Source organism: Neodiprion fabricii, chromosome 3, assembly GCF_021155785.1.
Source record: "Neodiprion fabricii isolate iyNeoFabr1 chromosome 3, iyNeoFabr1.1, whole genome shotgun sequence".
In the NCBI taxonomy this organism is placed as follows: Eukaryota; Metazoa; Arthropoda; class Insecta; order Hymenoptera; family Diprionidae; genus Neodiprion; species Neodiprion fabricii.
Genome location: NC_060241.1, coordinates 258126 through 285456, shown reverse-complemented (window position 1 = coordinate 285456; position 27331 = coordinate 258126). Strand labels below are relative to the sequence as shown.

Below are 27331 nucleotides of genomic sequence, written 5' to 3'. Positions count from 1 at the left end.
CGCTGCGATCAACGCATCAAAAGTTACAGCCAAAAAACCAGAACCTGAATTTTCGACTTTTTTCAGCAGGTGCTTTTTCCTTCGTAATTTCTCTCCTGTTGATCCCACGCTCTTTTCGCTGCGTTTTCTGAGTTCCCGGTGGTCCAATTAGTCGGGAGAGGGTCATTTAAATCGAATCTGAGACCATAAATTTTCGGCCCAAAAAATGAAGAAAAAGTAAGGCTAACCCCTTTGTATTTTTGGCGAAAATTTTCGCGATTTTGAAAAGTGCTGGAATAAATTCTTTCATGCACTTTTCCGACGTAATTTTGCGAGAGAAATCGATTGGGCGCAGTCCCAATACGCTGCGATCAACGCATCGAAAGTTGGAGCCGAAAAACGAGAACCCGTGTTTTCGACATTTTCCAGCAGGTGCTTTTTCGCTCGCCATTTCTCTCCTGTTGGTCCTACGCTCTTTTCGCTGCGATTTCTGAGTTCCTGAGGGTCCAATTGATCGGATGAGGATCGTTTAAATCGAATCTGAGACCAAAAGTTTTTTGCCAAAAAAAAAAGTAAGGCTAACCCCTTTCCCTTTTTGGCGAAAATTTTCGCGATTTTGAAAAGTGCTGGAATCGATTAATTGTAGCACTGATCGGACGTAATTTTGCGAGTGAAGTCGATTGGGTGCAGTCCCAATACGCTGCGATCAACGCATCAAAAGTTACAGCCAAAAAACCAGAACCTGAATTTTCGACTTTTTTCAGCAGGTGCTTTTTCCATCGTAATTTCTCTCCTGTTAATCCCACGCTCTTTTCGCTGCGTTTTCTGAGTTCCCGGTGGTCCAATTAGTCGGGAGAGGGTCATTTAAATCGAATCTGAGACCATAAATTTTCGGCCCAAAAAATGAAGAAAAAGTAAGGCTAACCCCTTTGTATTTTTGGCGAAAATTTTTGCGATTTTGAAAAGTGCTGGAATAAATTCTTTCATGCACTTTTCCGACGTAATTTTGCGAGAGAAATCGATTGGGCGCAGTCCCAATACGCTGCGATCAACGCATCAAAAGTTACAGCCAAAAAACCAGAACCTGAATTTTCGACATTTTTCAGCAGGTACTTTTTCGCTCGCCATTTCTCTCCTGTTGGTCCTGCACTCTTTTCGCGGCGATTTCTGAGTTCCTGAGGGTCCAATTGATCGGATGAGGATCGTTTAAATCGAATCTGAGACCAAAAGTTTTTTGCCAAAAAAAAAAGTAAGGCTAACCCCTTTCCCTTTTTGGCGAAAATTTTCGCGATTTTGAAAAGTGCTGGAATCGATTAATTGTAGCACTGACCGGACGTAATTTTGCGAGAGAAATCGATTGGGCGCAGTCCCAATACGCTGCGATCAACGCATCAAAAGTTACAGCCAAAAAACCAGAACCTGAATTTTCGACTTTTTTCAGCAGGTGCTTTTTCCTTCGTAATTTCTCTCCTGTTAATCCCACGCTCTTTTCGCTGCGTTTTCTGAGTTCCCGGTGGTCCAATTAGTCGGGAGAGGGTCATTTAAATCGAATCTGAGACCATAAATTTTCGGCCCAAAAAATGAAGAAAAAGTAAGGCTAACCCCTTTGAATTTTTGGCGAAAATTTTCGCGATTTTGAAAAGTGCTGGAATAAATTCTTTCATGCACTTTTCCGACGTAATTTTGCGAGAGAAATCGATTGGGCGCAGTCCCAATACGCTGCGATCAACGCATCGAAAGTTGGAGCCGAAAAACGAGAACCCGTGTTTTCGACATTTTCCAGCAGGTGCTTTTTCGCTCGCCATTTCTCTCCTGTTGGTCCTACGCTCTTTTCGCTGCGATTTCTGAGTTCCTGAGGGTCCAATTGGTCGGATAAGGACCGTTTAAATCGAATCTGAGACCAAAAGTTTTTTGCCAAAAAAAAAAGTAAGGCTAACCCCTTTCCATTTTTGGCAAAAATTTTCGCGATTTCGAAAAGTGCTGGAATCAATCAATTGTAGCACTGATCGGACGTAATTTTGCGAGTGAAGTCGATTGGGTGCAGTCCCAATACGCTGCGATCAACGCATCAAAAGTTACAGCCAAAAAACCAGAACCTGAATTTTCGACTTTTTTCAGCAGGTGCTTTTTCCATCGTAATTTCTCTCCTGTTAATCCCACGCTCTTTTCGCTGCGTTTTCTGAGTTCCCGGTGGTCCAATTAGTCGGGAGAGGGTCATTTAAATCGAATCTGAGACCATAAATTTTCGGCCCAAAAAATGAAGAAAAAGTAAGGCTAACCCCTTTGTATTTATGGCGAAAATTTTTGCGATTTTGAAAAGTGCTGGAATAAATTCTTTCATGCACTTTTCCGACGTAATTTTGCGAGAGAAATCGATTGGGCGCAGTCCCAATACGCTGCGATCAACGCATCAAAAGTTACAGCCAAAAAACCAGAACCTGAATTTTCGACATTTTTCAGCAGGTACTTTTTCGCTCGCCATTTCTCTCCTGTTGGTCCTGCACTCTTTTCGCGGCGATTTCTGAGTTCCTGAGGGTCCAATTGATCGGATGAGGATCGTTTAAATCGAATCTGAGACCAAAAGTTTTTTGCCAAAAAAAAAAGTAAGGCTAACCCCTTTCCCTTTTTGGCGAAAATTTTCGCGATTTTGAAAAGTGCTGGAATCGATTAATTGTAGCACTGACCGGACGTAATTTTGCGAGAGAAATCGATTGGGCGCAGTCCCAATACGCTGCGATCAACGCATCAAAAGTTACAGCCAAAAAACCAGAACCTGAATTTTCGACTTTTTTCAGCAGGTGCTTTTTCCTTCGTAATTTCTCTCCTGTTAATCCCACGCTCTTTTCGCTGCGTTTTCTGAGTTCCCGGTGGTCCAATTAGTCGGGAGAGGGTCATTTAAATCGAATCTGAGACCATAAATTTTCGGCCCAAAAAATGAAGAAAAAGTAAGGCTAACCCCTTTGAATTTTTGGCGAAAATTTTCGCGATTTTGAAAAGTGCTGGAATAAATTCTTTCATGCACTTTTCCGACGTAATTTTGCGAGAGAAATCGATTGGGCGCAGTCCCAATACGCTGCGATCAACGCATCGAAAGTTGGAGCCGAAAAACGAGAACCCGTGTTTTCGACATTTTCCAGCAGGTGCTTTTTCGCTCGCCATTTCTCTCCTGTTGGTCCTACGCTCTTTTCGCTGCGATTTCTGAGTTCCTGAGGGTCCAATTGGTCGGATAAGGACCGTTTAAATCGAATCTGAGACCAAAAGTTTTTTGCCAAAAAAAAAGTAAGGCTAACCCCTTTCCATTTTTGGCAAAAATTTTCGCGATTTCGAAAAGTGCTGGAATCAATCAATTGTAGCACTGATCGGACGTAATTTTGCGAGAGAAATCGATTGGGCGCAGTCCCAATACGCTGCGATCAACGCATCAAAAGTTACAGCCAAAAAACCAGAACCTGAATTTTCGACTTTTTTCAGCAGGTGCTTTTTCCTTCGTAATTTCTCTCCTGTTGATCCCACGCTCTTTTCGCTGCGTTTTCTGAGTTCCCGGTGGTCCAATTAGTCGGGAGAGGGTCATTTAAATCGAATCTGAGACCATAAATTTTCGGCCCAAAAAATGAAGAAAAAGTAAGGCTAACCCCTTTGTATTTTTGGCGAAAATTTTCGCGATTTTGAAAAGTGCTGGAATAAATTCTTTCATGCACTTTTCCGACGTAATTTTGCGAGAGAAATCGATTGGGCGCAGTCCCAATACGCTGCGATCAACGCATCGAAAGTTGGAGCCGAAAAACGAGAACCCGTGTTTTCGACATTTTCCAGCAGGTGCTTTTTCGCTCGCCATTTCTCTCCTGTTGGTCCTACGCTCTTTTCGCTGCGATTTCTGAGTTCCTGAGGGTCCAATTGGTCGGATAAGGATCGTTTAAATCGAATCTGAGACCAAAAGTTTTTTGCCAAAAAAAAAAAGTAAGGCTAACCCCTTTCCATTTTTGGCAAAAATTTTCGCGATTTTGAAAAGTGCTGGAATCAATCAATTGTAGCACTGATCGGACGTAATTTCGCGAGAGAAATCGATTGGGCGCAGTCCCAATACGCTGCGATCAACGCATCAAAAGTTACAGCCAAAAAACCAGAACCTGAATTTTCGACATTTTCCAGCAGGTGCTTTTTCGCTCGCCATTTCTCTCCTGTTGGTCCTACGCTCTTTTCGCTGCGATTTCTGAGTTCCTGAGGGTCCAATTGGTCGGATAAGGATCGTTTAAATCGAATCTGAGACCAAAAGTTTTTTGCCAAAAAAAAAAGTAAGGCTAACCCCTTTCCATTTTTGGCGAAAATTTTCGCGATTTTGAAAAGTGCTGGAATATATTCTTTCATGCACTATTCCGACGTAATTTTGCGAGAGAAATCGATTGGGCGCAGTCCCAATACGCTGCGATCAACGCATCAAAAGTGAGAGCCGAAAAATGAGAACCTGTGTTTTCAACTTTTTTCAGCAGGTGCTTTTTCGCTCGCCATTTCTCTCCTGTTGGTCCTACGCTCTTTTCGCTGCGATTTCTGAGTTCCTGAGGGTCCAATTGGTCGGATAAGGATCGTTTAAATCGAATCTGAGACCAAAAGTTTTTTGCCAAAAAAAAAAAGTAAGGCTAACCCCTTTCCATTTTTGGCAAAAATTTTCGCGATTTTGAAAAGTGCTGGAATCAATCAATTGTAGCACTGATCGGACGTAATTTCGCGAGAGAAATCGATTGGGCGCAGTCCCAATACGCTGCGATCAACGCATCAAAAGTTACAGCCAAAAAACCAGAACCTGAATTTTCGACATTTTCCAGCAGGTGCTTTTTCGCTCGCCATTTCTCTCCTGTTGGTCCTACGCTCTTTTCGCTGCGATTTCTGAGTTCCTTAGGGTCCAATTGGTCGGATAAGGATCGTTTAAATCGAATCTGAGACCAAAAGTTTTTTGCCAAAAAAAAAGTAAGGCTAACCCCTTTCCATTTTTGGCGAAAATTTTCGCGATTTTGAAAAGTGCTGGAATATATTCTTTCATGCACTATTCCGACGTAATTTTGCGAGAGAAATCGATTGGGCGCAGTCCCAATACGCTGCGATCAACGCATCAAAAGTGAGAGCCGAAAAATGAGAACCTGTGTTTTCAACTTTTTTCAGCAGGTGCTTTTTCCTTCGTAATTTCTCTCCTGTTGATCCCACGCTCTTTTCGCTGCGTTTTTTGAGTTCCTGGTGGTCCAATTAGCCAGGATTACGAGGAAATAGCGAAAAAATGGAGAAATTCCGTTTTTTTCCTCAGCCGTACATTCTGCGATGTCGGTAGCAATATTTAAACTGATACAAATGATAATCCAAACAGTTTCAGATGATCGAGGATATCACTGTTTGCATACGGTATATGTGGGACTTGAACGCGGTTATGCATCTGCATTTGCGTACGAGTTTGCAGATCGGATCTGCATATCCGAATCAATATTTTTATCCATGGTTTACAGAGCATTTCACTTAGTAGATTAGGTTCAACCAGAAGAAACCCAAAACCATCACGGAATTCTTGTATTTATTTTACAAGTCTCTTTTTTCATATCAAGGTAGATTGTTCCAACAAACTCGTATCCTCAACGATTTGCTTTCAAGTTCCCAAGTTCTCATTTCGATTTTATGCCATACAGTTTGATTTATGTAGGCCTATGTAACATCAATAGTTGTCAGCAAACTTGTAGGACCTCAAAAGGTGGGAATCATCTCATAGGATTATTATAGATTCATCATAATGTTGGGTTCAAAATGTCACATATGTATTTCTCAAAACGCTATTGTTCGATTCTTTAGGTCTGCGTAGTTGAAATAACGTGAGGCCTCGAACAGTGGTTTAATAGTGACAGAATATTTCCCAGTGAATTTTTCAAAGGGAACTACTGCACAATGTAAATTACCATACCTCATGACTCATTCTACATCAGTTACAAAGAACCGTAAACCGCAGAGCACATGAAATAATATTGTCATCTGATTTTGTGGCAAACAAACATAATCAGACCGGTACATCAAATAATGGTAACTACAACAAAAGAGAAGAAAGCAATCAAAAACAAAATAAAAATGATCTCAAGAAAATAATTAAACACGTGTCAAGAAACGGGGATCCAGATTCTTATTTCAGATATTTAACATTTCCTATCAACTCATATTTCACTATGTATTTAAAGTAGTAACTTACGGTAAATCTTTACATCACACATCACGTTTGCACTATTTTGAGCCCAGCCCTACGTTCACCTGTATTCTGCCTAATTTTTCTCTTAAGTGATCTACACTGTTTCAACTTTTCAACAGTGAGTCCTCATTTATTATCAACAAAATTACACAACCGCAACGATACAATTGAACCACTCAACAACATAATTCTTATAGCACACATTATTAAAGGAAAGTAGTACGTAGGGATATATTCCTTCCCGAAATTTTATTCAAACCTATAGACGGCACATCCGAATTGGCTGGTAATTTCAGTGAGATACATAGACAGAAAAATGTGGGAGAATGAGAGGGATGTACAAATAGGGACGCAGCAAGGTAAGGGCAAAAGGAGTGAGAGAGCTAGAAGAGTGTACAACACAAGATTTCGTGGTGTAAATACATTTTTTAGAACCGCATAGTTTCTATTATCAGGGATCAAAACATCGAATCCAGTGATTTCCTACAAAACTTAAAGTATCTTTATCTACGTTTCTTAACGCTGTATCGTGTGCACATTCTATTTTCATGGTGAATAAATATATTGGTATCACTTTATGGTTTGAATTGACTGTATGTGTGTATACAGATTAAGGTTCTTTTAATTTGATATAACTATAAACTTTACAATCGATATCGCGGCTTGTTTTACATATTACAAGCATTTCTTGCCAAATAACAAAACAACAGAAGCGCTTTGTTTTGCAGCCAATTTCATAATGAAAACATTTTTAATATCTCCAACAACTAAGAGGTAAATCGAATTTGAAAATAACATACGATGTTTACAGTTCAATTTACGTATGAAAAAAATGAGTACCCGGAATTTTCAAGATTAATTTAAGAGCAGAGCTAAATCTTGAAACAGAGCGAAGCAATGACATATTGATTGCGTTTCGTTTGACTGAATAAGATACGGCGCTTTCAGCTCTGATCTTGAGACAGTGCCCCATACTTGTTACCCAACGAGAGTTTCGGTGCTTGAGCCTGTGTTTCTTGAACGCTGTATGATCTAGTTCCACCTCGATTACGAACTTCTTCAAAAGATCCTTCATCCCGCCGCCTAAATTCAGTAAAACATTGTCATACAAGAGAATTTCAGTACACCGTACCATAAATTTGTATTGTTATTATTACTGTATTAGGGCAGTTTTTTCTTGGAAATGAGAAATTGATTGAAGCAGAGGTGAAAAAGCAAGGAGGAAAAGTTTCAAGTGCTATAGAAGGTTTATCCTACCGTCTGCCCCAAGGACCGGTGGGTTCGCTATTCTGTTGCTGAGCGGCGCTCAACGTTGGAAAATATTCTTCGCTGTGAATATCCGGGGCAGTATTTCTCATCCTTTGCCTAGGGCTGGCAGACATGGACTGTGCATTTCTCAGATGAGGTGCTTTGTAACTACTTCCTCCAACAGCTGGCTGAGGAACTACAGGTGCAGGTTCGGGTTCAGGTTGCGGAGGCGGCTGTTCAGGTCGTTTCCAAGGTCCGCTATGTCGTGGTCCAGCTTCCCCAGATTCTCCATCAGAATTGTTTTCACCTTCGCCTCGTTCATCATCAGTTTCTGCTTCTTGGGCCTCGTTGACTGTTAAGTTTCCAATTTTCAATCCTGTGTAATCCTTTTTCTCCTCCTCGAAATCCCTCCACTCATCTTCTTCCTATCGATAATAAAGATTTGGCGGTATATCAATGATAATGCATATTACTGTAGTTAAAAGACAGAGCAGACGGAAAACAACATCGAATCGGGACACGAAATAAATTTGGCAGATAGGCAACAGCTGCCGAGACATATGATTTAGCGGAGTTTAATACCGCGAGATATTTGCGGGGGGTGTGAATTTTTACAGAACTTGATCTCGGTTCTCGGATGAACTACACCAATAAACAGATCAATTTCTGGACTTTTTTGAAAAGTGGGGCGGAGGAATAAATTAGCAAAATCATTTCGTAATAAACAGAGAGAAGAGAATGATTAATTCGATTCACCCGGCTACTCAAGTGACGTTTATGCCATTTAACATGGCGGCCGCCTAGATACTCTTAGCCTAGATTTCGAGATTTGTAAAATTGACTGATTCTACAACCCCCGGGATTACGCTAGCTGATTAATATCGGTATTACCTCGACAGGCTGTATCTCCTCGCCCTCTTGGTTAGTCGGTTTCTCCTTTGGTTTCGGTTTCTCAACCTTTTTACCCGTTTCCTCCAGCTTTTTAGCGATCTCTTCTGTCGTCGTGAACTTTTTCCCCTTCGCCTTTTTCCTGTCCTTCTTAGCGAAAAAATCGTCTAGATCAGCCATGGCTCGCGTTAGGTCTAACCCGTTTCACACAGAAAATGTGGAACACGGTATACAATAAATATTTTCACAAGGACTGGCCGAACAGCGATCCACATGTGTACCTTGCCGAGCCACTGGCCACTCCCGGAAATCGCTGCTCTACGCCAGAGTCAAATCCACCCCCTTGGCACCTTGTCGCTGCATCCAACGAAATGAATTTCCGCCAACCAAACGCGTTCCGCTCCAAGATCGTTACAAAATCATATTTTTTCTCACTCAATTACCCTACAGCAGATATCTACGTTTTCTCAACTTTTACACCGTGCATATCACGGGATCTGGCAGAATCGTCAAACGTCACTCAACAGCAGACAGCGTAGAGCGACCGTATTGTTGATCCACTGGACCAATAATAAAATAATATTGCATACAATATCACGGCAGAAAGACGGATTTACCAAACTGCGATTGTTGGCCGATTCTTTTCATGAACACATCAACGATCCGAATTATCTAAAATTTGAAAAAATACGTAATTCATGCATTGCAACCATCACGAACCGCACGGTATGCATGTATTGTGCATACATACAGACACGATACTGATCGGAAGAACAATCTCTCCAGGTTTGACAGACGTAGTAAAAAAAGCGACTATCCACCGTAGTTTTGAAACATGATTATAGATGGCGCGGAGATCGATCTTTTGGCTAGTGCATCATGATCACGCTTGTTCCATGTATCGTATGCATCTCATTATGCTACCCTTCCAGCGCCGCTTCTTCCGGCTCGCCACTAACTATGAACGATATGAACAGAGAGAAGCCTGAGAGAAAAAGTATATTCCAAAAGCCTGTTGCGCGACAGAGGGCGCTGCAAATACGCTCGGCGCTGGGGTGGGGGTCGCAAAAAATGTTGGGCTTTCTAAGTGAAGAAGTATCTTGCTCAGCTTTATCGATAGATGTCACTACATATCCCAGAAGGTCAGCGCCTGGAGCTAGGGGTGACTTTATCTAGTCAGCTTGCGAGGACGAACTCACGACTAACTTACAAGACGGTCGCTAGTTGTTAGGAGTGCAACTGCACTCTGCTTCCGAATCTCAACGCTGCGTTTAAACACCTCTGGACGTGCATAAAACGAACTCCGTCCAGTTCCGGAACAACTGTTTGGGAAACTCGAGTCTTTCGCAAAGGCAGATGTGTGACACAACGAGTGAAGTCGAAAAAGCGTACTAGTAATACGCCCTTGTTAATAATTGTTCAAAAACTGATTTTAATGTGAAGCAGTGATAAACAAATATATACATATATATAACAAAATGAAAATCACACAGAAATGTTTTGGAAATATCACAAAAATGTTGGACTTTTACTCCCAGTTCAATCCCTCGCCGCTCTCGATAAAACAGTTCATCGATTTTGGTGAGTCTCTATTAAACCTCGACCTTATACTTTGCTCGCCTTTCTTCGCGCCCGCGACTTCAGAATTTATCACCTCGGAACTATCATCACGATCATACCCGTATCATACTATCATCACATTAAATTGTTGTGCATACTTATATTCTGGAGAGTTGTTCAACAATTGTTTGATTATACGTATTGCTATTCCATACGTCGAATCGACTAAAAATACTGTAGATGCAGATGGGTACGTATGGATATATCGGCGCAGGCGTGCAGTAAACTACCATACCTGCATACATACGTATCTGTATCATAGATTTATACACCCCCACGCTTACCTAGGTCTAGGTATTGTGCTTATCCGTACCTATTGCCCAGGCCCAAGTACCAACACTTCACAAAACTCCGGCACATTTTGTGCTTCCTAATTTTTAGCCCACAAATTATACAATACAATTGCTTTACACAGTTAATTAATTAGTTGGATACGATCTCGAAACTTGAGTTTTTCTTCCATATTTTAGATACGAGAAATTGAGTTGGTTGTAATTTGGACTAATCGATTTGGCTGCCCTAATAACAATTTGCATCTCAAATCATCAGTTACGACCGATCGTTAATTCGCCTGAATCGATCAATCTTTGCAAATGATAGATCATACGATTGGGAACGATCAATCAGTGGAATTTTGAAGGCAGGCAGCTTTAAAATAATTAAAAAAATGACTAGGAAAATAATAACGCATAAAAAAACACCGTACGGAGAAACGAATTGCTACCACTACATCTATGACAGTATTTTTGTCGCATTATGTTGTTATGCGGTATAAGCAACTCAGAATTGAAACGTGACTTGCACTATTTTATTATACGTATGTAAGTTTTCACGCACACCTATGCATGTCAAATTGATGGCAGCAGATGATACCAGGGGCCTTGAATCAGCGAGAATGCACTTCCGTAGGTGTACGTGCATACACTCGCGTATAAGAATATATACGCACGTGCCTTGTGGATAGTAAATTGCGAAATACATAAATTATCATCAGTGATTGCCCGTCGGCAAACGATGTAAACAGATTCTACGAGGAAATCGTCCGTGGATTGATTGTTCGACGCACAATTAATGCAGTCCGTTATTGGGCCGAATAAAAAATAAAATCAGGTTCTACAAAAGGGTGATTTCATAATGAAAATAAAAAATACTATTAGTGAACACGAATCAAATGGTTTACTAATTATTCCTACATGTACTTAGAAAAGCATGAGATAAGTAGGGTGGTCCTTGTTTCAACGAAAATAAATTGAGAAGTTATAACTTGTATATCAGGCATACGTGCAATCATTCTAAGTATTACGCAACACTTCAAGTTTTACACGTGATGTACTAACATTTTGCATCTATTGACGTCATTTGTCCTAGCGGGGGAAAGGGATTTCGAGGAAAAATATACGTGTGTGCTGAACGTCAATAACATATCGAGTCATTCTCCGTAGAGCGATAAATAATACTTCACACAAATTAAACTGAGAAATTTACACGTACCTACTATTTATACGAACGAAAGTGCTGAGCATCGGCAAGAAGAAATAAAACCAGAACACGCCTGGTAATTCAGAATTGCCGAAAGTACGTCGTCGACGCTGCACGAATACTACTCATTTCCTCGAGACGCAAAATACTTTATATTAATTATACTCGTAAAAGCTGAAGATGAATGCGGAAATAGCTGACGGTTTTTCCACCGTTAACCAAGTCTGTCCATTATACCTATATATGTATGAATGTATGTATTACATAATAATATAGGTATGTGTATGTTTACCTTATACCTGTGCCGGCTGCCCGCTCAGCTAGTCGTTTCCACTGCCGTGACCTTGTTAGAGCAGCTATTTGTAGCCATTCCTTGCCCATTGCAATCACGAATATCGCATATTGTACATGTATAAGATACGTACTAATATACTTTGCATCACTTTTATGTTGGACGATGTTTTCAATGTCGACAATATTGAATACTTTATGATAACTTTAACGTTTGAAAAAAACAACCACATCGAAGACGTTAAGAAAATTAAATTTCAATAATAGTAATGCCCATAACAAATTTACACGGAATGTTTTCTTTTGATCATGTGAAATGAATTCGTTGATTTTTCTTTGTACACATTTTTAAAGAATTTTCTCATTATTTTCAAATTTCCGTTTCGAAAGTTTAAAATTTTGAAAAATGCAAGAAAAACGCTGCACTTTTTATACGTTTTCGTAAAAACGCTGTACATTACAATTAACAATAAACAGTTTCCGAGCTGTTGAACGAATAGTTTTATAAATAGAGCATTTACAAAATTTTCTAAAACGTAAATTTCAAAATAATGAGAAAATTCTTTAAAAATTCGTGACACATGACAAAAGATCATTCCCTAAAAATTTTTTAAACTACGTTTTGTTTAAACGGTTTATTGGTAACTTTTGAGCATTAATATTATTCAAATTTAATTTTCTTATCATTTTTATTGCGGTTGATCTTTTTCCGATCTTTATCTTATCATGAAGTATTCAATATTGTCGACGAGACTCACTTTTGGTTGAGAGTGTGTAGCCAGTACATCCTTAAATATTATTGCATTCCATCGTAACGTCAGCCGTCGACAGCATCCGCTCAACCATTGCAGACAGACAATGCTTTTCTTACTGGGACTTACGTGTTCGTTTGCACGTCACAAACATCTAATTGTAAGAAGAAGCATCTGCACGAGATTATACCTATACAACAGCCTTCCTCGTACCCAACTCTACTTTAACCGGGATAAAAAAAAAACACAATTGCAAAAAAATTCGAGTGAATTTTCAAAAATAAAAAGACATTCTCTGAATCCAACTGGTATTTGGCGTACAGTATATAATATAATAATAGTAGAGGTCAGCTGTGAACTTGAATGAGGTTGGCGAAAAAGTTTATTTTTAAATGTTCGATGGACAAATTAAAACGCTGGCATGAAACCAACATGGTTGCCGTTCACGTCACTTTTCACATATAATTTACAATTCCGATCGCACGATGATCATTTCCAACACTTGCCTGTGCAGATTACACACTATATATAGATTTTACGACAAGCAAAATGACAACAAGGATGACATAATCATGATACATATCACATTCAGATATCACATGAACGTATTAGGGACTGTGTGTGTTGTACATACGTACAACGATACGTTTGCCTACGTAGCGTGTAGAGTTGATTAATCTTCAAGTGTTAAGCACTTCAATGATCTATTACAGCTGTAAACAAAACTTGAAGTTCTTCCATTATAGTAAACTGATACTGTACCGTGCTACGAAATGTTTACCGCCTCATTTTCAAAATATTAAGATCACGCTACATAACATTTATAATATGCATGAGTTTTGAAAGTGTGCACTAAATATACGGAAATTATAGTTGCATAACAATGGAACTGCCACCGGAACTAACACGTTATCCTTTTTATTTCTACCGTCTTTGCGTGTTGTTTTTCGGTCTCACTCATTCACGCACGTCACCCGGGCAAGTCGTCGAGAAAAGGTGAAGGGGATCGCCGGTCGATGACCTTCCTAGATGAAAGGGAAAAACAAAAATAAAAAATTAAAAATAGGATGGGAAGAGAGGAAACGTAGAATAAGTCGATCCGCCCGTATCGTATACCTATGTATGACTATAATAACGGTAATAAGAACCAATCATGGGGAGCGAACGCAGATCGCGTGTTTTCGACAAGGGACATTCGATTCCATCCTAATTGTAAGTGGGGCGTTTTTTTTCGCGTTGATATAGCTATTGCAGCTTGCAGCGTTGCAGCATTGATGCGAGATCATGCGCACAATTACGCTTATTCAGATATATACCTACACCTATAAACGTGTCCCCGTTTACCACAGTCTTAACAGTAGCGTACGGCTGCGCGTGAGCCCGGAGCTTGCGTTGAAAATTTTATGATTTTCTGCCCTGTTGAAATCTTCTTTGTTCTGCATTTGGTTTTCTTTTTTTTTTTTTTTTTTTTTTACAGTAGCAATTACCATGACAATATTTTAAGAATCCCCAAATAACTTGGAATTTTTCATATCACAGAGCCTCCGGCCTGGCTGTATTGTTTGTTATTCACGTAGTCGACAACTGTACAGCTGACGATGGATTAGGAAATATTGTCTGCTTCTGCGTTTCAATATAAGTATAAATTTCCGACCAATTTGCGGAAGTGTGTATCCGGTCTATTTGTAAAATATATATATGTATATTTGAATAGTAAAGGTATGCTTATATCCAGCGCCGGATTTAACTTGGAGCCGCCTGTAATCCCGAACTTATTTGTCGCCCCCCCCCCCCCCTTTCCATTTTGAAAATTGTATTTTATTCTTAGTTTAACGTCATATACTAATTCCAAAAGTTCCTATATTGTTAAACATACTCCAAAGATTATAACAAAAATAAAAATAATTATTTTTTCACTAAATGACGATTTTATTAAAGAATAACCTTAGGTGTCCGGTACTGGGGGACTTCCCCCTATACTAGTTTTGCGGTTTAAAAGGCTACTCATGAATTCACTCCCATCCAAAATTCTCCAACGCCACTATGGAAGTTTCACTTCAAAAAATCCGTTCTACAAGTTACATATGATTTTGATTTACCAAAAAAATTGAATATCCAGCGCCCATTTTTGCCGCCCCCAGAAAATGCCGCTCTCGGGCCTATAGGTAAATCTGGCGCTGCTTATATCTCAATGTAACACCAAAAGAAAGATATTCTAGATTTCAGATCTCCTGTTGTGGTGAATTCATGAGCAGCACTTTTATTGCAGTTAAATCTACAGCAATTGTAGCACGATTTACAAGCCCGATAATAAGAATTACAAAACCAATGTAGCAATGAAAGCGTTACAATATGCTTAGGTACAATATGCTTTCACAATTGATGTAGATTTGACTCGAACATTACATTTTTTTCCGTGAAGGAATATCTGTGAAATGTGACATGAGTCAACCGTAGGTGTATTTCCGTACACTGCCATAGGCAGACAATTAAAAAGTAAAATAGTGAACACACATGGACATTGGAGTCTTGCAATAATGTACAGGTTGAGTTAGTGAGAATTCCAAGAATATAGAAGGACCTTCATTGATCTTTAGACGCAGCCCCGTAACTAATCGGCCGGACCACATTGAAGCAACGTTAATAATACATACTGACGTTGCTGCAGTGAAGTTTCTGTCGTGAGATATTAGCAGCGTATCGCATGGTTAAATATAACTTTCGGAAATTGTTTTTATGGAATCAGCTGGCATTTGAAAAAAGTAATGTGTCAAAACAGACGCAACAGCATTAATAAGTACTAAATATTTGCAGCATTACTAGCATTAGAATCAGAGCGGTCAAGTGTGTCAAATTAGGGTAGTCCTTATCTAGGCTGTTGACGAGTTTTTTCTACCCCATCGCCCAAATCAGCTTCAAATAATTCAAAAACAATTGTCCAATTTTTTCAGATTCTTACCTCATCTCTAAGATAGTCCATATTGTGAGCGTAGTTTCTTATAGAAATAACGTGGGACAAACTTTTTTCTCCGGTATATATTTTATTGTGAAAGTAATAATAATCCAAAAAATCTGTAACTGGAAGGTTTTAGTGGACATTAGTACTACTATCTCAGGCAATAAAGACGATAGACGCTTCGATCACAAAGCGGACTATCTTAGAGTTGAAGTCAGAATCTGAAAATATGTACCAATTGTTATTGAATTGTTTGAAGTTGATTTGGGGGAGGAGGGGTCGTTAACACCCCAAATAAGGACCACCCTAGTACCGTATGGACGAATTCGTGGACATGCTCTTTAGGTTTAGTTACGCCAATGTCAACATTGATGTTACTTCAATGTGGCTTGCCTATTACTCATCCAAGCTCGTCCTATTTACGAAATTTGTATTTGACTCACCGTGTATAAGCCTTGCGGGTAGTCACATGCTGCTACAGCTAATGAGTTACAATTGACGGTTGCTCTCGCTCACTCTACAATATCATGTTGACCGGATGCATCTGCACTCCCCAGCTTCCCAGCCTCGATTCACCGTCTTTCTTCTTATGCACGGAATCTGGATGTATGCGATAACGTGTCGTTAGAAATTCATCAGTCTCACAATCAGAGGCAATAGCAATACTCAAAATTAGACTGGCATGAATTCATTACACAAGGAAAAAAAATGGGGATAGGAAACGAGACTTGATGCTCAATGCCTGTTGAATCACGTTCGAACTTTGGGTACATACAACACGCGTTATGTCACAGTATACCGATGTCAGATGCATACTTGTGTATGTATTTATATATAATATACGTAATATGTATCCTGATTGTGAGAATGAAAGGATGAAAACATGCCTCAGAAAAAAAAGATCAACAATACGTTTCCCAGTGTGATTGAGTCTCTGTCGGTTGGCCTTTTCAAAACTGGTACAAACAAATACATAACAATTTCTATCTGGGGATTTTTTATGTTGCTGATTCTATTCCCGTACAGTCGACTTTGCGGCACTCTTGGAAAATGCACGTATATAATGACACCATTTTCAGGCCACAAATTCAACCTTCATCAAAGTTACTAACAAATTACTATATTTAATGACGCTATTTTTTGAGGTCGACATTTTGTATTTCATCATTCTGGTGGTATATTTGGATAGAGCATCTCAAAAACGGTTGTATACCAGTTGATATGAAAATCGGTTGAAAATTAAGAAGGTTATTCAAATTTTCACATATGCAGAACAGTACCAGAATTGGCACAATTTTTTCTGTGTACACATAATATAATACAATACGATTAATTACATCGACGAAAACCTTATTTTATTTAACTGCGATTAATATAATCGCGAATTAATATCAAGGAGGATGAATATATTCTTAATTTGATTGATTTACAATTTTAAATTCACATGACCAACGATACAAAATAATTATCTTTTGATTTACGTACGAGGTTTTCGTTGCGATGAGCCAATTGTTATTACCAACAATAAATCATGAACTTTTTCACGCGAAAAGAATGATTTTCAGACACGACAAAGCACTCCGTTATCATATTATAACCAAATGAGTGATATAGAATGCTATTGCAGGGAAGCCAGTATACATGATGTGAGAAATACGTGACGCAAGCGTTGATACTAGCGGCCGATAGTATTTCCAAATGATCAGATAAGGTGTCAAGCAAGACCAGTTCTCAGTTTTGCCTGAGCGATACGCCTATCGCTTATTTGTTATTCTGCAACGAGTATTTATGACCTCATTACTGTTTACGTCGACAAATTTTCCTCATACTTATCTACGCGTGTGTGTATCAAAAAAGTAATGATACGGAGAACGGAGAACGTAGTATACGAGTATGTACGTGGCTGCGTTGCACGCGGCTTAATTATATCTACAACGACTGCTCAATGTCACGGCATTCCCACACTATCAAAGCGTTGACTTGTTTTTCAAATAAATTACAATCTAGTGTGGTTAGTATCGTGAAAACAGAGTTGTTTTCTGATAACTCGGTGCTCTCATATACACCTTGGAATTGTGATTATCAGCCGACATATAATGGAATTCCAGAATACATCAAAGCGAAGCAATACGCCACATAAATGACCATGAGGTTCATTCTTCGTCATCATAGAGATTTATTTCATATACATATTGCTTGTCTCATTCTCGTACGATTGATAGAACTGGCAATGAAAAATTCTCAACGATGTATCTGATACATTTCATAGGCTAATGAGATTTTACCGTTTCTTCTTGGTTTTTCACAGGGCTGAGTGCTTGCGAGAGAAAGTCTTTCATCTTCCTCCGAAAGGAGCTACCCGTCCGACTGGCAAACATCATGAAAGAAATTCATTTACTGCCCGATCATCTACTCCGAATGCCCAGCGTCGGGTTGGTGAATAATTGGTACGCGACGTCGTTCGAAGAGATTATACAGTTTGAAAAGGCTGACATCAACGAAAGCACTCTAGATAAGTGAGTTGAAGAACTTTAGAACTGCTGCTGCAGCTGCATGTGAATATGCACTGCATGACATGCATACTAATCCTATATGCATACACACTGTAAAACATTATATTATCTGAGTATATGTTGCGCAAATGTAAAATATATGGACATATCGTATAACTTTATCAATGGTTTTCAGGTTCTGCCAAGCGCTTGTAAAAATCAGGAACAGGCACATGGACGTAGTACAAACAATGGCTCAAGGGGTTCTAGAGCTTAAAGATTCACACGATGTTGATAATCAAACTGAAAATAGTATTCAGTACTTTTTGGACAGATTTTACATGTCCCGCATTTCGATACGTATGCTCATTAATCAACACAGTAAGTAAATGACCGAGAAATTGACGTAGAAACATGATGATATACGCGAATTAAATTCTTCTTATTGTGTCACAATTCCATTATCTGCATACATCTATACTGAATATTTGCTTATCTGTATATATAAGATATATTTCATTATAACATAATTATAAGTATAATTGCCGTTTTTGTATATTTTAATACTCATTGCTCATTTCACGTCCCACAAAGGTGAAATTACTGTACCCTTGTTAATTCTGAAAAACAAACACTTTCCGGACAGTAATTGTTCCTCCTATTACCACTCCGCTCTTTCATTGTTTTCGTTTTATAGCATTGTTGTTCGGTGGACAGCTAAACGGGCAGAGCAGCAGGCACGTGGGTTGCATTGATCCTGTTTGCGATGTGATCGGAGTTGTTCGTGATGCGTATGAAAATGCCCGGTTTTTATGTGACCAATATTACCTAGCCAGTCCTGAATTAATAGTTAATCAACACAATGGTAAGTTTTAAATATGAAAGTTGACTTACGCTTATGGATATAGCATATGAAATTATTATAATTTGATGAGCTGCACTGTCAAATATTCGTGTTATTCGGCGCACGTGAGTCTTTTTTTAAAACTTGTGTCCATTCTCTCGAATTTCAGAACTAGAGAGAGGAAATGAGGTCCGGATAGTTTATGTGCCAAGTCATCTATATCACATGCTCTTCGAACTGTTTAAAAACAGTATGCGAGCAGTTATGGAGCATCACGGCGACCAGGCTGGAAACTGTCCCCCTGTTTGCGTTACTGTTGTTAGAGGCAAGGAGGACATTTGCGTAAAGGTAATTTCTCAACGAGGGCAAGAATAAAAATAAACATTAGCGTAAATCTGGCACTGACCATAAGGTACATTGGATTGGTAATTTCTTACAGATGTCCGACAGAGGTGGCGGAATTCCACGTTCTCAAACGGATCACCTCTTCAAATACATGTACAGCACCGCGCCCCAACCGAGCAAATCAGATGTTCATACCGTGCCCTTAGCTGGTTATGGATACGGCCTGCCCTTGTCTCGGCTCTACGCCAGATATTTTCATGGTGATTTAGTACTACTCAGTTGCGAGGGCTATGGCACAGACGCGATAATATACCTCAAGGTAATCCATGGAACAAAGAAATATTTATAATAAATTAGCAATGTTTAATCGCCATGTTGTGCTGTACAAATACTAATATTGCTGTCATCACGCCAGGTGGTTTCTGTCGTACAGCAAAGGTGATATTGCTATGCATTTTTCTCTCATCGCGTATTTTCGTGGAATTATAGGCATTGTCCAACGAAGCAAACGAGCTTTTGCCCATTTTCAATAAGACGTCTTCAAAATTCTACAAGACCACCATTCCGACTGGGGACTGGAGCAGTCAAAGTACCGGGGGAATGGCTACTAGACAGTTTTGCGTAAGCCCTGGACACGGCCACAGGTTGCCCCACGGTATGCAGGCCAGTCAATGCTAGCAGCAGGCCGGCTCCGACTGCAATCAAGAATTGATGGATTGACGTATTGTAAGCAAATGGGCCAATTTGGTATTTAACCATCAATATTACAGTGTACGACGTGTCGTTTCATTTTATTTTTATTTATTATTACGGACTTCGAGTATACGCCTTGCTACGAAAGCCAAAAAGACATTGTCTTTCTGGGCCTTATTAGTACTATGTTCCAAGACCTATTGGCTTCAAGATCATAAGAATATAGCAGTTATTTGAATGTGTGACGATTTATTCCGGTAGTGAGGTTCCTCTTCATATAAAACTGTATTCTATATTCAGAATAGTAGGCAGAGCACTGACGTCAATCATATTGATTTAATCGAAGTACAAGACAACTACAGTATTGAGAATGAAGCAATAATTAAATAAAATGTATAATGCGCCGCATCAATCAGCCGAAACATCATACATCAAAATGTCTGCTATATCTCCATGACCTTGACACCAATAACCCTGGAAATATTCACGTTATCTGATAATCCAAATTGCATTGTCAATTGGGATTGTTTTAAATGGTACACTTTCAATATCGCAACACATTACAATGTTTTTGACCGGAGAGAAGCATATACGAATTTTACATGCAATTGAAATTATATTCATGTCCATAAAAGTAAGAATTGTGCAATTCTAGTAAGTGAACAAATTCATATTCACCTCCAAATTTTAGTAAGAAAAGAAAAAGGAACGATACATCTGTACTCGATATCTTGAGAACCATTATTTTTTACTTTACTCTTACTTCAACAAAACAATTCATGCTCTTTCTTGGTTCCAAGTTTTTAAACATTATTTGAAACTCTCCGTTTGCGTTGTAGCCATTATTCATATTTAATGAATAGGAATCAAGTCTGTTATCATTACAGGACTTTATCTGCAAAAATCACAATAAAGTCTTAAGAGTGAATGTTGGCTACAAATTATGTACAATCTCGATACGACGCGATACGGCACACATGTATAACAAATGTTAAAAAATGATAATACAAAATGCGATCAGTGAAAACCAAATACTTCAACCATCGGCTCACTCTTCATAAGACTGGATTCATGTCATAATTGTTAGGTCTCGTGTAACACATATCATGCAATGTTTTCAATTCTGAACGCCTGTTTACACAATTTTCTTGAAGTCTCAAGCATGTTTGTTAAACTCAACGCAATATTTCTTTGTAAGACATAAGTATTTACGATTGATTATAACTTGCACATGGAACCTAAACATTTCGGACTATAGTATCAGCCTAGAAGTTTAATCTTCAGCAGTCAGTCTAGTTACGTTTGCATGTAAATGACTAATACACCATGACGTATCGGTGAAGAAAGGAGTTACACGTACTGTGGTATGCTTGGAGCATCTTTATACAAAATGCTATAGGTGAAATACAGTAAGCCGAAAAGAAAGAAAAAAACTTATTCAGAATAAAACGTAACACTGTGATGCAAAGAATGAGTTTTATAAATCATTCATATATGCTATAAGTAACGAGAAAAAAAAAACCCGTTATTGTACAGCACTACATATACATTAGGGTAGTCCTTGTTTAGGGTGTTGACGAATTTTTACCGAAATTCTCCGAAATTCGTCTAGATTGCCTGGTACGATGATGTGTATTTTTTCCCAGATAGTAGCACTAATTCTCACCAAAACCTCGCGGTTACAGATTATTTGGAACATTATGACTCTTGCAATAAAATATATACTAAAAAAAAAGTTTTACCCATGTTAATTTCGATAAGAAACTTCGATCACAATGCAGACTATCTTAAAGTCTATGTAAAAATCTGAAAAAATTAGACGATTGTTTTCGATTTATTTGAAGTTGATTTGGGGGGTGGTCTGGCAAAAATTCGTCGACACCCTGAATAAGGATCACCCTTATATACATATATCTGTGGCACTAGCATATTATAGGTATGTCAATAATGTACTCATTGTGGGGAAAAATAGCTCTCAATGGTTGAGTAATGAAAATAGCCGGAATATGTTATATTTCAAGAGTTAAATGAATTAGTCAAACTGCGAACTATGCAATTATCTTGCGCTTGGTGCGTTTTCGCTCGATTTTAGAAAAATATTTTTGTTTTGATCTGATAAATTGCGTTGCATTTAAACGACACTATATTGGTAACTTTGATGAAATACGGAGGAAAATAGGATAAGTAAAATAGGAAGATGAGTATATTGTACGATGAAATGCATACGAAAATAATAGAATTGATAATTGTGTACTATGTTGAATATTCATGTAATATAAATTATATACATACCTATGGTACTAATGTACACAATATAGTAATGAACTGTGTCATTGGGATTTTTTTTTTTTGCATGTATTCAGTGAACACGGCACTGGATGAGATGGTATGTATATTGCAGATTGAAATCAAAGAGTGAAACTTATTTTAGCGAAACTTGTACAGTTTTGTACATAGCATAATCAACTATTACTATTCATGCGATAAAATGATTATAAACTGTAAATAACGCTGCCCTGGTAAAAGAGATGTCAAACATGATGATTATACAATGTAAATGTATAGTTTTGCAGAAATGATTAATTTTATGACACCACTATTTGGAGAACATGTAATTTGAGGTAGCGAATATAGTACTAATAACAATCTGAACGTAATGAACAAATTTTCTGCACGCCCAATCAGACGAATATTGCAAATAATATGCATCGAGTGATGTACTTAGCATTGTGTAATATAATTGCGACAAAGATTAGTTCATTTTATATTTATAATATCATCTAGTGTCCGAAAGGTGTAAGGTGAAGATTATGCAAGACATTCTTGTAAATATATGCATACATGCATACCAGTATGCAACGTGTATATGATGAAATGTAAAATGTTTTATTTTTAGTCGCTTAGTTATAATGGCCTGATAACGTGTAAACGAATGCAAATAATTTGTTCAGAAATAACTATGGATGAAAATTGTTGATGTATTAAAGATGTATTATTATAGAAATCTGTATTGATCCCTCATTTGTGAGTATTGATTCAAATAGCTTTGAATTCATCCTGAAACGTTCCATCAACCAATTCCAACTGTCCCCCAGTTTGGCAGATTCTTCAAATATTCCAAATTTTTTACGAGATGTTTTTAAATATAAGTCGAGTTGAATGCAGTTAAAACGAGTGTCACTACAGCGGGTGGTAAAGGAGACTGGTTTGTTACGAAAATCAAGTACTCATACATAAATCTGAGAATCCCTTTAAGTAATCCAATCGAACAAGTTGAGGCGATTTCCCTTTTTAAGACTGCACTATGAGTCTGAGAGACTCGTTTCAAAAGATCCTTGCTATATCAATACAACATTTTGCATTTTTTTTTCAATATATTTATTATTAATATTATTATTATCGTCCTGATTCGTCCGTATTATAACACATGGTTTCCAAATTACAGTTATTGAATTGGGAAAATATTTGACAGTGTAGTCAATAATTCATTACAAAATAAGTTTTTATCTATTTACATACCCGGCCTTAAAGTGTGTGCTCTATACACTAGATATAAGAAAATAAGAAATTTGCGTAGATCACAAATAAGCAATGACAGCAATTAGATTAATTGTAAGTCATGGGTGAAAGGAAATTTGTTGTTCCAATGCATTGTCTCACCCCAACCCTGAGCCTATATGTTATGTCTATGTAAAAAAAAGAAGCAAAAAGTCTCGAGCAAATATCATATTATAAGCAATACAGCTATGAGCAGCAGATATAAATATTGAAGTTGATGTACACGCTCACATGATTTCAATTTATTCATCAAAATGTGTTTCTTTCACCAAAATGTTGAATTTCTTATGTTTAAGTGAAACGTTTTCCACCAAACTTATCGCAAAACGAATTTTCAGATTATAGCACTACGAATTATTAGTTTGGTCAATGAAGAAATGAATTTGATGTGAATGACATTCAATTTTACTGAATGCCTCACAAAGATGTAGTTTTACTTAGGAGGAAACAAGGCGTTTTAATGTACATTTTTCTACATTGATACTTTTTATATTCCGATTACTTAGTGCTGTAATAATATTATTTGTTTTACGGTTAGAGCCTGATCAAAAAGTAATTAAATCCGACTAGTAGAATACGTTTGAAATTGGAAATGATTAATAAGCAGAAGTCACAATGATTTACATGAAAATAACAACTTCGAGGTGAAGTTAAAAAACGAGGAGATTCACGACTACGATATTAGTTTAATTCTATCCAAGTTTACGCCAAAGGTGCCGCGACTTATTTAAAACAGATTCTATAATTGCAAACAATCGGAGAATATTAATGAAAAAGAATCTCTAATAATCGTTCACTTCCGTTCAATTTTGTATACGTAGGCTTGTTAAAAAAATGTCAATTTATTTGAGCAGCCTATGCAGGGTTAAAAACCAAGTCTAATACGGCTAAGAACAATAATTGGCAACAAATCAAATGGAAAATTAAGAATGCAAAATAAGAAAATTAATACTTATTTAATATGATCGCGTGCTGAGATCCATGATATTTCATTTCAATAGAACTGCCACTGATTGTAAATTAGAGTAATCACTGTCACGTAAATCGTATGGCAAAATCTGGTATTAAACGTAAAATGAAAGGCTCACTGAACACTATTTCACGTTTCTCGTGGGGGAAAACAGTCCCGGACATATTTCAGCAGAAATCGATCAGACTAATAGTTAAACATGCCAAGCGTTACATCGAATTTAGCACCATCCTGTATACACGATTGATGTTCATATTTATATAGCTATACTATTTATATGTATACGGCAGTGATTGTATATTCTACGTTTAGTCATTAGAGGGATTTCTTAAATATAGAATTATTATAGCACTGTTCAAGATCACAATTTATATTTAATACAACGTCGAAGAATAAACCGAATGATTATTGCCCTGTGAACTAAGAGGATCGATAAATTCTAAATATTTTCTCAGGTTTAATCACAGTAGTTAATCGAAATAGCTCATTTTTCAGTTTCGTTATTTTTCTTAAATATATATTGATAGTTTATTTGTCGATTCTTCACACCACAATGTTGATGCATTGAATGTCAATTTGCTGCTGTACAGGGTTCCAAACTCAACTAACGCATTAAATTAATATATCGTCTCATTTGGAAACAAGTTGGTACACTGACTTATCACACCACCCACCATTACTCATCTATCTACGCCAAACTGTCAGCTGCGTCTCCGAGTAAATATAATTGTTTGGAAGTAACGAAATATTGGTGAAAATGAATTTTATAGGTAAATTCGGAAATATGCGAGTCAACTTTCAAATTTAAAAAATTGATTTATACACATTTCCACAAGTGTCATTTTTAACTAAATCAATAACACATAGGGTGTTTATTTTTGCTAATACAGTATTCCCTTCTATGCAAACTGTAGGTAATATTTGCAAAATACACTAATACAAGCCTTGTGAGAATAAAGATGTAACTAAGATATTAGTAAACTATGAGAACACCAGCAGCACTGTTGTGATTATCCAATTCGTCAATGCAGATTAGTTATATTGTTGTATTATGCTTACCCAAAAATCAATTGCGTTAATAGATATATATGTATCATATCATATGTGTGTGTGTGTGTGTGTGTGTGTGTGTGTCATTATGCTGTACGTATAATATGACTTTGTATGCAGGTGTGAAGATATATGCATGTTTATTCAAAATATTAGTAATATTAATCTAGAAACTACTATGCAAATATTTATTTATCATATATACTCTACAATATATTCATCACAGTGCTAAAGACACAAAATTGTGTAATGTTAATTTATAGGTAAGTATATTATTTATATATATATATATATGTTCACTATGTATAATATATTATGATATACTACATGTATATCATAACAGGCAGGGAGTTGTAGGAGAACCAATTGTCGATAAGAACATTACGATCAATTCTAAAAAGTGTTATGCAAGTAGTATAGAGTAGTATACAGTATTATTATATTACAGTATAGGTGGGCTTTGAGGGAAAGTCAAATCATAAATTGAGCAAATTGAATAGGGTGTGTAATATTATTTAGATGAGAAAAAAAGGTGCATATAAATTCAGGGTACATTTTATTTGTACTCATAGCATATCGATAAAAGGTTCTCCTTCCGTGTCGCATCAACTATATTTATATCACTTCTTTTATTTATGGGAAAGGATGGCGCTGGTTACAACAGTTGCGTCCCACTTCCAACTTTCATTACTTTACACGAGTTTAGGTATATGTATTTACAACAAAGTATTCACACAAATTGATTTTTATAACGAAGCCTCATTTTGCATGTCTATGAACAGTCCCTTAAATTGATTCTGATACATTCAAGGATACTTGTGTCGTTTGCTATACCGGTTAAACAAGCTGTAGCAGACTACACTTGCGATATGAATGTATAGAAATCAATTCAGAGGTGATGTATATGCAAACAGCAATGAGGCACGAATTGATAATGGCTGTTGGTAAACCTCTTTACTAGAGAACGTGGGCAATTTGAATTAAAAATGTCGAAGCCACGGATTCGGTCATATTTCAAGCAAATTTTAGCTCCTTGCGCTTCATGTTAGCTTAGAGTCGTTACATGTATATTCTTTCATTAATTCGACGCCAAATTACTGGCAAGAATATTAAAAAGCTTCACATTTCTCACGGAATCGATCGATCTTGCATATTGGATACACGCGGTAAGTGTTATTGATACAGACGCACAACCTTGTTTTCTTACTACCTGCCATAAAAACAATTAATAATAATGGAAAAAAGTATATCGAACTTCTTACTTTCACACAGATCCTTTCTTCTCGAGTCTGTGAAAATTTATGTGCCGAAGTGAGAATTTACTGTTGATTACCTGCCGTACAACCAAAGGCGCCAGTCCGATACCGTGTATCTAGGACCTGCTAAGAATTTTCAGGAAATTGCCGTATTGCGTTGGTTGAGATCGTTTTTAATGGATCACATACTAATTTTTTATTTATTTTGTCATATATCATAACTCGACAGCTTGAGAATCGTTTTAAATGTAATTTCTCTCATTCAGAGAGGCTTCTTTCATTAGTCACCAGCTTCTGATGTTCAATATTCAAACATCGCTTTTTTGAGAAATGGACGCAATCGTTACACGTATTCAGCGATGGTTTTCTTAATTAATAAAATCAAGTTCGACCTGGTTGAAACTTTAGATTAATTTACTCAATTTTTCCAAGCTCGTGCCTTACAAGACTGAACGGCTGACGGCAAATAGTAACTAACAAGCTGGCAACATCTTCATCCAATCCATATGGTTCAGCATCTTGGTGAAAATTTTGGATTTGTTGGTCCGTGTACAAAGCTTCTCAGTTCTTTAGGTGGCTCAGCACCGAAATCAGATGCGGTATCGACGTCAGATTTGCGACAAATTATCATACGGATGTCCGTATGTAAATAAATCCGTCCTGACTTACCCGACATGAACCTGGGAAAAGATTGCGGTG

The 27331-nt window shown here is 37.6% G+C and overlaps 3 protein-coding genes across 5 annotated transcripts in view; 1 reads left to right on the top strand and 2 right to left on the bottom strand.

Annotated features, from left to right (window-relative positions):
- Positions 1-6420: 6420 nt before the first annotated feature.
- On the bottom strand, positions 6421-9076 carry LOC124177492 (protein CDV3 homolog). The gene is made up of 3 exons (XM_046559894.1): positions 8330-9076; positions 7448-7863; positions 6421-7273 (listed from the first exon to the last, which is right to left on the bottom strand). Exons 1-3 carry the CDS (start codon positions 8504-8506, stop codon positions 7135-7137), a joined length of 732 nt encoding a protein of 243 aa, XP_046415850.1. The 5' UTR covers positions 8507-9076; the 3' UTR covers positions 6421-7134.
- A 386-nt stretch (positions 9077-9462) lies between these two features.
- On the top strand, positions 9463-22819 carry LOC124177491 (pyruvate dehydrogenase (acetyl-transferring) kinase, mitochondrial). Its single transcript, XM_046559893.1, has 7 exons — positions 9463-9907; positions 17733-17940; positions 18113-18297; positions 18614-18781; positions 18930-19108; positions 19200-19424; positions 19595-22819. Exons 1-7 carry the CDS (start codon positions 9805-9807, stop codon positions 19781-19783), a joined length of 1257 nt encoding a protein of 418 aa, XP_046415849.1. The 5' UTR covers positions 9463-9804; the 3' UTR covers positions 19784-22819.
- The window catches only part of LOC124177488, a 31976-nt gene continuing 26093 nt past the window's right edge, over positions 21449-27331 (bottom strand). For all 3 annotated transcript variants that reach the window (XM_046559878.1, XM_046559879.1, XM_046559880.1), the window contains one exon: positions 21449-27312. In XM_046559878.1, the coding sequence (XP_046415834.1) occupies positions 27144-27312 (169 nt within the window). In that variant the 3' untranslated portion in view covers positions 21449-27143. The remainder of the gene's footprint in view (positions 27313-27331) is intronic.

Excerpts from the sequence above, each read along its gene's own strand:
- LOC124177492 (XM_046559894.1), bottom strand. The coding sequence starts at position 8,506 with ATGGCTGATCTAGACGATTTTTTCGCTAAGAAGGACAGGAAAAAGGCG. Across the intron at positions 7,864-8,329 it reads AGGAGATACAGCCTGTCGAG|GAAGAAGATGAGTGGAGGGA; the intron begins GTAATACCGATA and ends TATTATCGATAG. Across the intron at positions 7,274-7,447 it reads ACCGGTCCTTGGGGCAGACG|GCGGCGGGATGAAGGATCTT; the intron begins GTAGGATAAACC and ends TACTGAATTTAG.
- LOC124177491 (XM_046559893.1), top strand. The coding sequence starts at position 9,805 with ATGAAAATCACACAGAAATGTTTTGGAAATATCACAAAAATGTTGGAC. Across the intron at positions 17,941-18,112 it reads AACGAAAGCACTCTAGATAA|GTTCTGCCAAGCGCTTGTAA; the intron begins GTGAGTTGAAGA and ends AATGGTTTTCAG. Across the intron at positions 18,782-18,929 it reads AATAGTTAATCAACACAATG|AACTAGAGAGAGGAAATGAG; the intron begins GTAAGTTTTAAA and ends CTCGAATTTCAG.